The 16,496-nt window shown below is 47.3% G+C and overlaps 1 protein-coding gene across 1 annotated transcript in view; it reads left to right on the forward strand.

Annotated features, from left to right (window-relative positions):
- The first annotated feature begins 582 nt into the window (after positions 1-582).
- Positions 583-16,496, forward strand: part of LOC100152566 (N-acetyllactosaminide beta-1,6-N-acetylglucosaminyl-transferase) — a 93,780-nt gene continuing 77,866 nt past the window's right edge. Inside the window, exon 1 of the mRNA XM_084967359.1 lies at positions 583-1,905. Coding sequence (XP_084823485.1) covers positions 984-1,905 — 922 coding nt within the window. The 5' untranslated portion in view covers positions 583-983. The remainder of the gene's footprint in view (positions 1,906-16,496) is intronic.

Genomic DNA, 16,496 nt, shown 5'->3' on the forward strand with positions numbered 1-16,496 from the left:
ATCCCGAATTGAGATGGCTCGCTCTCCTCACTCTCCAGGCACCAGGCTGGTCCCCCGACATCCTACCTGGGCTTGAGTGAAATAAAGTGGACAGTCACTAACTTCAGCCTTAGCCTCTATGTGGGTGCTAATGGGCTTTTAGGGTTTGGGGTTTTTTTTGGGGGGGTGGCTTTTTTTTTAATTAGCCTTTATTCATAATGATGTAGTAAGTTAGATGGTGAGGTGGGCTTGCTAACGTGCCTTTCTAAGGACCTTCACTTATAGCAGAGAAAGATTAAGTGCTGGAAAGAATCTGGCTCAACAGCCAGTCATATGCTGCGCTTTATAGCACAGGCGGCCAACCCGGGGTGGAGGGGAGGGGCGTGTGTGGAAAAAGACAAGGTTAAGCGATTAATTTTTAAGCACTAAATATTTATTGACAGACTCTCTCTCCAGGCAATGTTCACATGCTTAGAACTGACGCTTTTAACTTGGCAGCGCCGTTTAAGCAAACAAACGCAGTCGGTTGAACGCAATGATTAATAGGAAGTTGGAGAGCTGACACAGGGGCCACTCTTCTGGGCAGGAGAAGAGGCTGGGGTTAAAGTCTCAGAGCAGTGACTTGCAGAATGGTGGCTTCACCCCTTGGCGATTTTCCTGAGGGGAACAGCAGACCTGTTGGAGTCAGAAGCTCCCGGAGGCAACGTGTTTTTGTGTAGAAACAGGTGGCAGGTTAGAGGCGGGACGGAGCAAAGCAAATCCAGAAGAGTGGCTTCAGAAACGTGGTGTCAAAGCAAAGTGGAAATGCAACTCGGCGGCCAATGAAGAAGGAAGGAAGACAGAAGGAGGACGGCCACGGTCCCCTGGAAAGTCACGGAGCAGCCGATCAGAAGGGCATCTGCCAAGACCACGGCCGTGGATGCTGGAGAAAATGTAAGTTAAATATATCCACGGGCTGAGCGGATCTCCAGAGGGTTTGTTTACTCATTTCCTGGTTTGGAAGGATGGGCTCTTGGAAGCACGGTCTTTTTTGTGTATCTCTTGTCACCGTCCTGATTTGCGTATTCATTTACAATAACAAGTTGTGGCCGAGAAAAAATGTCTTTCGAGCATCCTTGGCCAATGCATCACTGTTGGCAGAAGCCTGTCAGCAGATTTTTAAGGGGAAGGTTTTTTACACAACAGAGAATGCCCTGAAAATGACCCTCCATGAAACGACCTGTTACAAGTACATGGCTCAAAGTCACTACATCACAGAAACACTCTCGGAAGAAGAGGCCGGCTTCCCTTTGGCGTATGTGATGACCATCCACAAAGACTTTGGCACCTTTGAGAGGCTCTTCAGGGCGGTTTACATGCCCCAAAATGTCTACTGTGTCCACGTGGATGCGAAAGCCACCACTGAATTCAAAGATGCAGTGAAGCACCTCCTGAGCTGCTTCCCGAATGCCTTCCTGGCTTCCAAGACGGAGCCCGTGGTCTACGGCGGGATTTCCAGGCTCCAGGCGGACCTCAACTGCATCAAGGATCTGGCGGCCTCGGCGGTCCCGTGGAAGTACGCCATCAACACCTGCGGGCAGGACTTCCCCCTGAAAACCAACAGGGAGATCGTTCAGTATCTGAAGGGATTTAAAGGGAAAAACATCACCCCGGGGGTGCTGCCCCCCGCTCACGCCATTGGACGGACGAGATACGTCCACCGGGAGCACCTGAGCGAAAAAAATTCCTTCGTGATTAAAACAACGAAATTGAAAACCCCACCGCCTCACAACATGACCATTTATTTTGGCACTGCCTACGTGGCCCTCACGAGGAACTTCGCCAACTTTGTGCTCCAAGACCAGCAGGCGATTGACTTGCTGTCCTGGTCCAGGGACACCTACAGTCCTGACGAACACTTCTGGGTGACACTCAATAGGATTCCAGGTATGGCTGTCTCTCTATTTTGGTTTTTATGAATGAATCAACATTGCGCGGCCTATACGGAAGAAACTGCTGAGAACTCGTTTAAAATGAATATTGTAGGGAGTTCCCGCTGTGGCACAGCAGAAATGGATCTGACGAGCATCCATGAGGCGGCAGGTTCGATCCCTGGCTTCGCTCAGTGGGTTAAGGATCCAGCGTTGCTGTGAGCTGTGGTGTAGGTCAGTCTCGGCTCAGATCCCGTGTTGCTGTGGCTGTGGTGTAGGCCAGCAGCTGTAGCTCCGATTGGACCCCTAGCCTGGGAACCTCCATATGCCGCAGGTGCGGCCCTAAAAAGAAAAAAAAAAATGTAACGTTTTAAAGATCTTTACAGTTTCAAATGTTCATTTAAAAAAAAAAAAACTTTATAGGAATTCTAGTTGTGGCTCAGCAGTAACAAACCCAGCCAGCATCCATGAGGACGCAGGCTCAATCCCTGGCTCGCTCAGCAGGTTAAGTATCTGGCGTGGCTGTGGCTGTGGTGTCGGCCGGCAGCTGCATCTCGGATTCGAACCCTAGCCTGGGAATGTTCATATGCTAAATATGCAGCCCTTAAACCATTTTTACAGTAACTCTATTCACAAGGTGGGCGATATAGCTCAGCTTCATTTTACTGATGAGGAAACGGAGGTGCGGCGGTTAGCAGGGCCAAGGTAGAGACTGACTGTGTGGTTTGATTTTGCTGATACACCAAGCTGTCTTTCTGAGCCCATAGACGCACTTCGAGTACGTGCTGTAGTCTTGAGACATGGCGAGGCACTGAGGGAACACTGGCTGTGCAAAGGGAAAATTAAACCCAGTTCTCCTTTCAATGGGATGGCGTTTAAAATCAGGAATAGAAGGCCATGGTGCGGTGGGTAAATGGGTAAAGAATGTGACCGTAGCAGCTCGGATCACTGCAGAGGCTGTGGGTTCGATCCGCATCCCTTCGGCATAGGTTGCAGCTATGACTCAGATTTGATCCCTGGCCCAGGAACTTCCATATGCCGCCGTGTGGCCATGAAATAAAAATAAAATAAAATAAAATCAGGAATAAATAATATAAATTAAATTTGAGAGGCCATTTGCACATGTGTAATGATACTTTTGCTTCTGTGAAACTCCCATAGCTAAATTCACATGCTTTCAAAAGGAGAGCAGGATACGACTTTCAACTTTCAAATTTCCTTTGACGGTTCTTTCCGGGAATTGAATCTGAAATTTAGAGCATCTTAAAGACTCCTAGACCTTTATTTTATAGACAATGAAACTTCAGTGTGTTTGCGTGCCATGCGCCAATTACCCAGCTAGGGAGCGAACATGCCAATGATAAACCAGGTTGCCTAAGCTTGATGTTCTTTTAAGTTGATTTTCAATTAGGTCTCAGTTGTTCCCTGATGAACTCCACCTCTCAAATGACTTGAATGACCCCGCGTTGTTTATAGGGAACCAGTTCGCTTCTGCTAGTTCAATTCGAAATAAAAATCCAGATTCACAGTTCAAAGGAAAAGTAAGTTGGACCCACACGGGCGTCGGGGTCATGGTTTCTTGAGATTTAGTGGTTCAACCCCTGATGCATATTATAGTCGCCTGGAGCTGTTAAAAATACATTTCCTGACTTCCTGGGTGGATGTGGGCTTCAGTATTTGTTCAGCCTCCAGGAAATTCTCAGGAACAGCTTGGGCTGTGAAGCATTGTGGATGCTTGTTTTTGATGTTGCTGTACAAAGCTTCCTAGACTTAGATTGCTTTTTAAAGCTGTGGTTTTCCCAGAGCAGGAAAGGGTAATGTAGAGATGAAAGAAGTCAGGATAAGGCCCTACTGTACAGGACAGAGAACTACACTCAGTATCTTTGTTCATGGAAAAGAATCTGGAAAAGAATCTGAAAAAAATCTATACATCTCTATATCTGTGTCTGTCTATCATCTATCTATCTATCTATCTATCTATCTATCTATCTATCTATCTAGATACAGATGAATCACTTTGCTGTACACCAGAAACTAACGCAACATTGTAAATAAAGTGTATGCCAATAAAAAAATTTTTAAATAAAAATGAAATAAAATGGGAGTTCCCACTGGGTCTCAGCAGGTTAGGAACCTGACTAGTATCCATGAGGATTCAGTTTCAATCCCTGGCCCTGCTCAGTGGGTTAAGGATCCAGCATTGCTGTGAACTGTGGTGTAAGTTGCAGACGCGCCTTGGATCCTGCGTGGCTGTGGCTGCGGCTGTGGCTGCGGCCGGCAGTGGCAGCTCCTATTCCACCCCCAGCCTAGGAACCTCCATCTGCTGCAGGCGTGGCCCTAAAAAGCAAATAAATAAATAAATAAATAAATAAATAAATAAATAAATAAAATGACCTCTCTTGGCAGAGATTATGGTCAAAAAAAAAAAAAAGAAAAAGAAAAGAAAGAAAGAAAGAAAAAAGAAAAGAAAAGAAAAAGAAAAAAAATCAGGGCTCAAGAGGATGACATGAGGGAGTGTATGGTACTGTGTGTACGAAACTGTGGTGCCAGAATCAGGGAGGTCGAAGCCCTGCTTCCCTCCTACGTGGTGCTTGGACCGAGGATGATGTAGCCCGTTCCCATCTGGGCACCGAACTTAAGGGAAGACATTGACAAAGCCGATTCCCAAGAGAGCAGCCGCAAGGGTCAAAAGGCCAGATCCCCTTTCCTTTCGCTTTAGAAAGAACCAAGATAAACAAAAGGATATTCAGTCTGAAAAAGACTAGAAGAGGGATCACTGCATTCCGTCATTGAAATGTTTGCTCCCGAGACAGAAATAGAACCAACTCTGTAGTTTTGAAAGAAGAATCCAGGGTCAGCTGGGGGGAAATCGAACAAGCTGTCCACCTGGGGATTCCTCGTGATGAGCAAGCCAAAGGGATGTGCAGAAGCGAAGGCTGGAGAAGTGCTGTAGAGGGAACTCATTTCTCACGTGTTGGACAAGGTGGCCTGGGAGTCTCTTCCACTCTGGGGTCCTGGGTTCTAACTGACAATTCTAATCAGGTTATTGAACAGAAGCATTGACTTCTCAACCCAATTTATCTCTTGGAACCGGATTTTTACACCTCTGGTAAAGATCAGCTGTTACAGGTCAGAAACACAATGGAAAACAAAGGGATCGCCCCACACCTTTCAGAAACTTACGAGTGAATCCTTGAACTCCTTTCTGGGTTATGGGTAAGGAGGATCCTTGCCAGAGGCCAGGGGCCCTTCACTGGTCCAGCCAACTCTTGCAGGACCTGGCGCAGGCCTGAGTGTATGGCTTAGTCCTGAGGAGGTGAGGGAACTAGCAATTTTTTGGTGTCTGTCTTGTTTAACTGTTCCTCCCAATGTGAAAATCTGGGTCATTTCTGTTTTCAGGGGTCTTCTTAGCTGGTGTGAGTTCGTTGGTTGTTTGTGTTGGAGATTTAAGATTGTTCTAGGAGTTCCCGTTATGGCTCAGCAGGTTAAGAACCCAACTAGTATCCATGAGGATGCCAGTTCAATCCCTGGCCTCCCTCCGTGGGTTAAGGATCCTGTGTTGCCGCAAGCTGCAGTGTAGTTCGAAGATGCGGCTTGGATCTGGCATTGTCGTGGCTGTGGTTGCAGCTCCGATTCGACCCCTAGCCTGGGAACTAACATATGCCACAGGAAGTTCTTTGGTCCTAAAAAAAAGGCAAAAAAGAAAAAAAAAAAAAAAGACTTCTCAAGGAAGTAATAGGCCAAGGGGAAAAAAGATCTCATGGAAGAAATGACCTGATGGAGTTCCCTTGTGGCTCAGCAGGTTAAGGGCCTGACATTATCACAGCGCTGGTCACAGCTGGGGTGTGAGTTTGATTCTTGGCCCAGGAATTTCCACTTGCTGTGGGTGCAGCCAGAAAAAAAAGAGAGAGAGAGAGAGAGAAATGACCTGATGGAGTTAGCACACCCCATCAGTGGGAGCCAGTAGCATAATTTTCCATCTTCTACTGGCCACATTAAAGAAACGAAAATTAACAGGTCAAATGAATTTAAATCATGGGTTTTATTGAACCCAATAGGCCCCGACTACCTCTTGTACGTGGGGCTGCTCCTAGTAACATGGAGAAATTGTTCACACTCATGCCTCGCGCCTTTACCTCTGCTTCTGCGGCTCTGCGGACTCTGCTCTTACCTTATCTGAAAAGTCTCACCTCTGCTTCAGAGCCTCCGTTTGCGGGCGGGCCCCCTGGCTTCTGCTTTCAGTGTCTTCCCCTCATGTGGCCAGATTCTGGGCTGCTCTGTGAGCCATAGTTCTGCTGTCTTTCTTTCAGATGTTCATTCCTAGAAAATCTTCTCATTCTTTCTTTCTTTCTTTTTTTTTTTTTTTGCTGCGCCCACACATGTGGAAGTTCCCAGGCCAGGGATTGAACCCACAGCCACAGCAGTGACCCGAACCACAACAGGGACAATGCTGGATCCTTAACCCTCCGCCCCACCAGGGAACTCCTCCTGAGACCTTTGCTGGGGGTTGTGTAGTCGCCGAACACCGAGCATCCCGGTTCTCTTCCCAGGCTGCAGCTGACCTCTCTGCGGACACGCTGCCTGCCCTTCTTCGAGGCCCCAGGCAGCTCAGGGCCAGTGTGGCCAGGGTAGCAGGGTCATGTGGTTTAAAACACAAGACAAAAATGTGGTCCCCTAGAGTTCCCGTGGTGGCACATCGGTAACAAACCCAGACTAACATCCATGAGGATGTGGGTTCGATCCCTGGCCTCACTGAGTGGGTTAAGGGTCCAGCGTTGCCATGAGCTGTGGTGTAGGTTGCAGATGCGGCTGAGATCCCACGTGGCTGTGGCAGCTGTGGTGTAGGCTGGCAGCTACAGCTCCGATTAGACTCCTAGCCTGGAAACTTCCATATGCCTTAGGTACAGGCCTAAAAAGAAAAAAACAACAAAACAAACAAACAAACAAAGTGGTCCCCTAATACATAGTAAGTCCCTCCAGAGGCGGCAGTTCCTCTGGAAGGCTCTCAGAAGGTGAGGATTCCTGCATGGGCCACTTCTTATGTTGTATGGAAGTAGAGTTGATTTACAACCTGATCATTTCTGCTGCACAACAAAGTGATTCGGTTATACGTGTACACACACCCATTCTTTTTTTTAGGGCCACACCTGCAGCATATGGAGGTTCCCAGGCTAGAGGTTGAATCGGAGCTGCAGCCGCCAGCCTCCACCACAGCCACAGCAACGCAGGATCTGAGCTGCATCTGTGACCTACACCACAGCTCATGGCAACACCAGATCCTCAACCCACTGAGCGAGGCCAGGGATCGAACCCGCAACCTCATGGTTAATAGTTGGATTCATTTCCCCTGTGCCATGACGGGAACTCCACACACATCCGTTCTTTTTTCAGATCTTTTCCCACATAGACCATCACAGGCTATTTCCCACTTCTTTCTTTTCTTTTTTCTTTTCTTTTCTTTTTTTTTTTTTAATGTGACTGTCTTTAGTGTGATATGCTCTTTTTTCAATTTTATTTTTATTTTTTTATTGCCCACTTCTTCTTAAATCCAGTTCCCAACAAGATGGCAACCTTTGGTGGTTCATGACTAACTCAGCTGTGGATGGTTTGCAGTTGGGCAAGAGACCCTTTTATAGGCTAGAGGTGCAAGGTCATGGCCTCCGATTTTGCTTCTGAGTTTGGGGTCCTGGGCCCCTCTGGGCTGCATGGTTCTGCCTGGGGGAGGGACTTCAAGTGGCTTTGCTTCATTCGTCACGCGCTCCTTGGATTCAGGGATGTCAAAACTGACCAATGGCTTCAGCCCCACTGGCTACAAAGGAATATTTCGAATATGATTCAGTAGGAGCTTATTTCAAATTCATATTAATGTCTGAGAAAAGAGGCTTTCCTCTTTCCTCTTTCTGGAAAAAAAAAAAAAAAAAAAACCTGAGAGCAGGTTTTGTTGGAGATGGGAGGGGAAAGGAATGCCAAGGCATCTGAGAGAAGAAAATTGGAGATCATGGCCTTTGGAAGACAGATTCTATTTGCCCCCCCCCCACCCCCTGCCCCCTGGAATCAGCCTGTGGACCAGCCCTGCTGTTAGGCCCTGTCACACACGGTCCCCTGCGCCCTTGAAAAGGGGGGCGTGTTGTGTTTCTGCTGTAGAGTCCATGCTGGCCTCTGTCATTATTGTTAGAGGCTGGCTACTGGCTTTAGTCCCTTTACAGGTGCAGATGCACTGCTGAGGTGCCAGGCGCTGAAACCGTGAGCGATGCAGGGAAGAGCAGATCTCAGTCAAGCCAGGGGTTTGGCTGGCACCGTGCTGCCCCCAGAGGGCATTTATGTTTCTCAAGTGCGGTATCCTCACAGGGCTGCTGGGACCACTAGGTATATGGGCAGACTTGCAGGGGAAGGAAATTCAGCCATACGTTTTCTTATTAGTTTGAACAATCTGTTTTTACATCTGTTAGAAATACCGATTTTTGCCAATTGCACGGGAAAGGAAATCAGCGAGTTGAGATGCTTGTGATTTTCCTTTCAAGGAAATACCATCTGAGACTTCCCTGATGGCTCAGCCGGTTAAGGACCCAGCGTTGTCACCCCTGTGGTGCTGGTTGGCTCCCTGGCCGGGGAACCTCCACTCAGAGTCAGGGGGTACCCCCCCACCCCCGCCAAAGGAAATAGTGTCTCCTCAAAACATGTAAAATAGAATTACCATACAATCCAGCAAGCCCACGGCTGGGTTCTTATCCAAAGAAAACAAAAAGACTAACTCAAAAACATATATGGATCTCTCTCCTGTGTTGACTGCTGCATTATTTTTTTTTTCATTTTTTTAATTACTCAAATGAATTTATCACATCTGTAGTTGTGATTCCTGCATTATTTATAATAGCCAAGATATGGAAACAACTTAAGTACACACACACACACACACACACACACACACACACACACACACACACACACAGGAATATTACTCAGCCAGAAAGAAGAATGGAATCTTGTCATTTCTGACAACATGGGTCAACCTAGAGGGTATTAAGCTAAATAAAACTAGTCAAATACCATGATAATATGGAATCGAAAAAAGAACAAAGCGCACACAGAGTCGTAGATACAGAGAACAAACAAGTGGTCGCCAGAGGGGACAGGGCGGGGGGTAGGAGAGAAATAGGTGAGGGAGATGAAGAGGTACAAACTCCCAGTTATAAAAGAAATGTCACGGGTATGAAATACCCAGTGTGGGGAATAAAGTCAGTAATTATTCTAACATCTTTGTGTGGGGATAGATGGTGATTAGACTTATCTGGAGATTATTTTGACATGTACAGAAATGGCAAATCACCATATTGGGCAACAGGAACTAACAGGGGGTGGTAGGGCAATTATTCTTCAAAAACAAACTCAGAGATAGATCAGATTACGGGGTTGGGGGAGGGGAGGGGAGATGATAAAGGAAGCAGAAAAGGTACAAACTTTCAGTTATAAGATAAATAAGTATTAGGGGTGTAATCTATATCATAATTAATATGATTAGCACACTGTATGTTTTGTTTTTTTTCTTTTTAGGGCTGCACCTGTGGCATATGGAGATTCCCAGACTAAGGGTCAAATCAGAGCTATAGCTGCCGGCCTGCACCACAGCCATAGCAACATCAAATCTGAGCCACATCTGTGACCTACACCGCAGGTCACGGCAACGCTGGATCCTTAACCCACTGAGCGAGGCCAGGGATCGAACCCGCAACCTCATGGTTTCTAGTCGGATTCGTTTCTGCTCTACCATGACGGGAACTCCAGCATGCTGTAGATTATGTATGAAAGTTGTTAAAAGAGTAAGTCCTACAAATTCTCAACATGAGCAAAAAGTATTTTTTTCTTTTCCTTTTGTGTCTATATAAGACGATGGCTCTATACTAAACTTACCGTGGTCATCATTCTTGATGAACCTAAGTCCAATCATTTTGCTGTGCACCTTAAACTAATACACTGCTGCATGTCAATTATGTTTCAGTAAAGACTTTTTTACATGTCAAATCGAAATTCAAATTTCTCTAATTGAATGAAAATGTTAATATTTAATATTCAGGAATATTTCTTCCTATGGTGACTTATCCTAATTTTCCTACCAAAAATAACCCCTAAAAGTAGGAGTTCCCATTGTGGCTCAGCAATAACAGACCCAACTAGTATCCATGAGGATGTGGGTTCAACCCCTGACCCAGATCAGTGGGTGAAAGAGCCGGTGTTGCCATGAGCTGTGGTATAGGTCGCAGATGCAGCTCGGATCCTGTGTTGCTGTGGCTGTGGTGTAGGCCAGCGGCTGCTGCTGATTCAGCCCCTAGCCTGGGAACTTCCACATGCTGAGGTTGCTTCCCAAAAAAGACCAAAAAAAAAAAAAAAAGAGCCCCCCAAACTGTAAAAGTAGATGGATGAGAAAAAAAAAAACAAAACAAAAAACTAATAGGCGTTAGGCCCAACTGAACTAAAACCAGCGGTCACCGGTTACAATGCATTTCAGGTTAAGCTACTGTAGAGTATTTGGCATAAATGATCTCAGCAAGGAACTGTTTGCTCTGTTGAGTCAGATGGTGGCTCCCTATTTGCGGGTGGGACTTAAGAGCAGACCGTCCGAGCCCTGCCACCTGCCATCTGTGTCGTTCAGGGCAAGATGCCCAATTTCTCTGAGCCTGATTGGTCATCAGAACATCCCCTCGTCAAACTGTGGGAAGGATTGGCCAGTACACATGGTACTGGTACCGACGGGAAAAGAGACAGGAACAGATGCGCGTCTGAGAGGCTGATTTTTGAGTATTCATTCAAAAACATGAATATTTCGGAGTTCCTACTGTGGCTCATGGGGTTAAGAACCCGACTAGTATCCGCGAGGATGCAGGATCAGTCGCTGGCCTTGATCCGTGGGTTAAGGATCTGGTGTTACTATAAGCTGCAGCAGAGGTCATAGATGCGGCTCGGATCGGGCGTGGCTGTGGCTGTGGTGTAGGCTGGCAGCTCCCCTCCAATGCGACCCCTAGCCCGGGAACCTCCATCTGCTGTAGGTGTGGCCCTAAAAAGGAAAAAAGGAGAAAACAAACACAAAAAAACCCCAAACGTGAATATTTGGCTTTGAAGTTTGCAGGGATAATTTTTTTTTGTTATTTTATTTATTTTTTTCTTTTGCTAGAAACTGAGTATGAGGCCCAGAGGCTACCCCTCAGCTGTTCCTTTTCTTAGCAACATCCCAGGAGTTGTCTTTTTTTTTTTGATAGTGATTTTTATTTTTTCCATTATAACTGGTTTACAGTGTTCTGTCATTTGTCTACAGCAAGGGGACTCAGTCCCACCTACATGTATACATTCTTTTAGATATAGTTCCCAGTGCTACACAGCAGGATCTCATGGCTTCTCCATTCCAAAGGCAATAGTTCCAGGAGTTAAGTCTTAAGCAGCTGGATTCCTTCCCTCTTATTAGGCCGTGGCCTCCTGTGACCAGTTGAGAGCCTGTGCCTGTGCCAAGCTTCTGTCATCTAGATGGGTCTGGCGATTGCCGGGCCCTTTCTTGTGCTGGCCCCTCATTCTGAAATGCTCTTTCCTCTGGCTGCTCACTCTGGTTTCCTCTCTCCTTGAAATGTCACTTCCTCAGAGAAGCTTCTCGGCTCCTTCCCCTCTCGCAGAGGCAGCCGCCCTCCCCACCCACACGACTTCTCGACTTCTCGACTTCTCGCTTCTGTCCTAGAGTCACGTCTGTGTCATCTTAACTGTGCGTGTGGATCTGGGTCCCCCTCCACCCCGCCTCCCTGCCCCCACCTGCCCCCTGCACCCCCAAATTCAGCAGGTGCACTGAATGGTGGGCACCAGGACCTCGACTCTTGGCCAGCTTCATCCTTCTGTGGGGTTCCAGTAAATGCTGAAGGAGGAACAAAGTGAACGGGAGAGAAAAGAATCCTATTCTGCTTCTTCAATATAATGTTTTCTACAAACGAAGGAAATTCTTCAGTTTTGCGAAAAGTTTGGTGACTTTCAGTTCTAATTCAGCTTTGAAGTGCCCTCCCCCGCCACCCCCAGGAGGGGGTGAGTCCTGCGCCCCACTTCCTTTGCCAAAGGGCAGATGTCTCTGCCACTTGTGTTAAGTGTGTCGGAAGACTTGGGGGGTGCGGTGGGTCTGTGGTTAGTAGTCCTGTGACTGCTGAGGTCAGCATACATGACCATTTTTATGCATTTGAAGGGTTGACATTTTAGTTCAGGTCTATAACGTCTATAAGGTGAAGGAATTTGCCAGTCATTTTGACCCTGAAAGACTTTGATTTAAAATATCCAGAAAGGAGTTCCTATCGTGGCTCATCAGAAACAAATCTGACTAGTAACTATGAAGACGCAGGTTTGATCCCTGGCCCTGCTTAGTGGGTTAAGGAACCAGCATTGCCATGAGGCAGGCTCGGATCTGGCATTGCTATGGCTGTGGTGTAGGCCAGCCGCTACAGCTCCAATTCATCCCCCAGCCTGGACTCTATATGCCGAAGGTGCAGCCTGAAAGAAAGAAAAGAAAGGAAGAGAAAGAGAGAGAGAAAAAGAAAAGAAAAAAATCCTGAAAATGAGAGTTCCCCAGTGGCCTAGCGGTTAAGGACCTAGCATTGTCACTGCTATGGCACAAGTTGGATCCTTGGCCCAGGAACTTTTTCATGCCAAGGGCACAGCCCCCCAAAATCCAAAAAATGTAGTTAAAGTGCTTTATCTCCCTCCTAGTTGAATTCCTTGTATAATAGCTAAGCCCCACACAGATCCCTCCGCCCTTATTCCAGTTTTTCCTCTAGGCTTCTCTGTGCCTGGAGCAATTCTGATTATCTCTGAGGGCTCTGCTGAGCTATACTGAGCTCTGAGCACCCACCACCCCCCGGGCAAAGTGAATGTTTGTCCTCTGTGCTCCCTGGTAAGCTTTTTTTCTCCCTGGTAACCTTTATCTTCTTCCTAGGGTTTGTTGTTGTTTCAGTAGCTGTGGAGACAGACAGAATACAGAGTCTTGAACGGTCAGAGTGAGGTTTCTAACTTTGTGAGTCTCAGCCCTCACCGAGCTGGAGGCCAGACTGAATTCGATTCACCAGTGTTGCTCCCATAAGATGAATGTGATGTCGCTTTATGCAGACTCGTAAGTCTTCTACTGTCCAAATGGCTGACAGCCTACAAGCAACGCAGGTTGTAGTGGCTACAGAAGGAGACAGTCACCGTCCCACGTGTCCTTGCTGAAGTCAGGCCCTGGACAAACTGCCACCTTTTCTTCTCAGTTAACAGCTTTATGGAGGGATAATTTACACACCACAGAACTGAGGTATGTCACTCAGGTATCAAACTCACATATCGTAAATTCACCTGTTTCGAGTGTGCCCTTCAGTGATTTTGAGTATATTTACAGGTGTATCGCCAATGACCCCAATTTAGTTTTATCACCTCCAAAAGAGCTCACGCCCACTGACAACCACTTTCCATTTCCAAAACCCGCCCTCTGTTTTCCCGTCTGTGTCGATTTGCATTTTCTGGACATCTCATAGAAATCCAGCCGTAGCTATGTTTTTTCATAGCTGGCTCCTTCCGCTTCGTGCAACGCTTTTGAGGCTCATCCATGCTGCCGCGTGCATCTGCACTTCACTCCTTTATACAGGTGATTGTTACCTGCTATGTGGCTAGAGCACGTTTTGTGTACCCATTCATCCGCCGATGGACATCTGAGCTGTTGCCACCTTGGGGCCGTTCTGAATAACGCTGCTCTGAACAGGCCTGGGGGGGTCCTTCTACGGACCCGTGTTTTCATTTCTCCCAGTGAGACTGCTGGTCCATGCAGTAATTCTGTGTTTAACATTTTGAAGAACGGTCAGGCTGGCTTCCACTGCAGGTGCAGCACCTTGCGAGCAGCGTGTGAGGCTTCCAAATCCTTGGCATCCTCGCCAACACTCCTCTTTGCCTACCTTTTTTCACTTTGCCCATTCTAGTGGGTGTGCGGTGGTATCTCCTGTGGTTTGATTTGCATTTCCCTAATGAGCACTCATGTTGAACATCTTTTCATGTGCCTGTTGGCCTTTGATCTGGCTTCTTAGAAGGGGACTGAGTGCCTGTGGGATATTATTGCTTTTAGTCTCGGTACTGTTTTTATTGTCGATTTTACAGATGTGGAAACTGAGGTATGGGGAGTTTGTGTCACTTTCCCAAGGACACCCAGCTCATTACGAGGCAAGGTCAAGACACCTAAGTTTATTTTGAAGGTGGGGTGGATTAAAAGATGAGGAGTTCCTCTCATGGCTCAGTGGGAAGGAACCCAACGAGGATCCGAGAGGATGCGGGTTCAATCCTTGGCCCTGCTCAGTGGCTTAAGGATCCAGTGTTGCTGTGAGCTCTGGTGTAGGTCACAGACAAGGCTTGGATCCTGCGTTGCTGTGGCTGTGACATAGGCTGGCAACTGCAGCTCCAATTCAACCCCTAGCCTGGGAATCTCCATATGCTGTAGACGTGGCCCTAAAAAGCCAAAAAAAAAAAAAAAAAAAGATGAAATTGCCCAACGTTGCATTAAGGACACACTGCATGGCTAAAATGTTAATTCAGGTTTCTTCTGCCTCCTGAATCCTCTGACGAAGCAACTAGCTAAGACTCCCTTAAAACAGAAGTAAGAGGAGTTCCCGTCGTGGCGCAGTGGTTAACGAATCCGACTAGGAACCATGAGGTTGCGGGTTCGGTCCCCGCCCTTGCTCAGTGGGTTAACGATCTGGCGTTGCCGTGAGCTGTGGTGTAGGTTGCAGACGAGGCTCGGATCGCGTGTTGCTGTGGCTCTGGCGTAGGCCGGTGGCTACAGCTCCGATTCGACCCCTAGCCTGGGAACCTCCATATGCCGCAGAAGCGGCCCAAAGAAATAGCAAAAAAAAAAAAAAAAAAAAAAAAAAACAGAAGTAAGAACCCGTTTAATCAAGCTGCTGTCCTGATAGGTCGTGATTGAGATGTGACCCCTTTCTTTGGTTTTATTCAAACCATTGTTGCTCCTCCTCTGAAGAATCTCCTGGCTCCAGTGCCGGTGCTAAAATAACCTGGTTCGCTCTCTCTCGCCTAGGCATGGCCTTTTCCTCCCAGCTCTTCAACAGCGAGACGAAGGCTTTGTGCCAGAGTCCTGGTTAGTGTTTTTTGTGGCTTTTGCTTTGTCTCCTCCAGTTCGCAGGAAGTGCCCCGGGCTGCGTTCCCCGTGGGTGGGTGTGCCCACTGATCTGTGCGATGGTTCTGCTTGCCCACCTCGACTCTTAGCACAGGGGGTTGTTCCCCGCTTTGCTGTTTCAAATTCTATTTCTGGTGTTAGGGAGGTTGACAGATGCAGGGCAGTGTCTGACGGGGTTTCGAAACCATTTGTTTTAAAGGCCGAGGATTCATAAGCGTGTGCTCCTGCTTTTCGCCTTATTAGGAGAAAGTGAACTGCGAATTCCTATAATCTTTGCAATCCTGACTAACCTCCTTTTGGTCCTGGTAAAACATCTGAACAATTTTTATGGAAGGTAAGTCAACCACCCTGGTGGCATTTTCCATTCAAAGCCTGAGCTACATGCAGCTGTTTTTTCCAGCTGCTCTTTGTGACTTTACAGGGCTCAGTCCTGCTCTCTTAGACTCCAAGGGCTTCAGTCTTGTGAATCCGCAGAAGCTAGGTGTGGGCTTTGGCTTTTTAGCTTCAAAGCCATAAAAGGGAAGGTTAAGACGGGAGGGGATGGGACTTCCCTGGTGGCTTAGCAGTTAAGGATCCAGCATTGCCCCTGCTGTGGCGCAGGTACGATCCCTGGCCCAGAAACTTCTGCATGCCGTGGGCGTCGCCAAGAGAAAGCCATGAGAGGGGAAATGAAATACTGAAATTAAGAGCAAGAAAGGATTGGGAATAAAATGAATTGCAGCAAGAGGTCACTCTTGACCAGACGTGGAGTCTGAGAACAGAAGCCTGGACTTGCTCTGAAGGTCGGAGGGCCCAGCATAGCCTCTTCCTGACTGCAGCTAGAACTCACTTTTCTAGCAGCCAGAAACCTACACTTTCCCCCAAGTGTATGGCGTGGTTTTACTCGGTCCCCACACCGTTTCCTGGAAGGGCACCTCCTTCCTTATTGTTCTTCTTGCTCTTTGGGAGCTGTTTTGCCAGCAGGGTCCGTGCCAGCTGCTCTGCCGGGAGTGGTTGCCAATTGGCTACATATTGATTCTGGCAGCCTGTGTGACACACAAGGCCCAGGACCTCTGGAACCCCTTGACCAGACGTGGATGAGAGAACTTTGACCATTTTTTTTTTAAACGGGTGCCAGACAAATGACTGTTTTTCTTGGTGGCCTGAAAACTGTTGAAAACCACTTCCTTAATATACCACCCCACACAAAAACCCGACTTCAAAGTCTCAGAGGGACGAAGTTTCCATTGAGTCAGGAAGGGTGGGCAACAGTTGATTCCAGTTGTGATCTTTAGGCAGAATTATCGCCCTATGTTAATTCTACAGACGGGCAATTTCCACGACCTAGACTCTAGGCTCCAATGTTGGTACAGTTTTGCCCATGCAGGGAACATAAATTTTTTTATCTAAAGAAGAGATTCTAGAGAACAAATGTTTTCTCAAGGAGAGAGCAGAGGAGT

This window comes from Sus scrofa, chromosome 7, assembly GCF_054392235.1.
Source record: "Sus scrofa isolate SSC_HxYL_T2T_F1_AM1 chromosome 7, Sscrofa_HxYL_maternal_Yorkshire_Landrace_v2.0, whole genome shotgun sequence".
NCBI lineage: Eukaryota > Metazoa > Chordata > Mammalia > Artiodactyla > Suidae > Sus > Sus scrofa.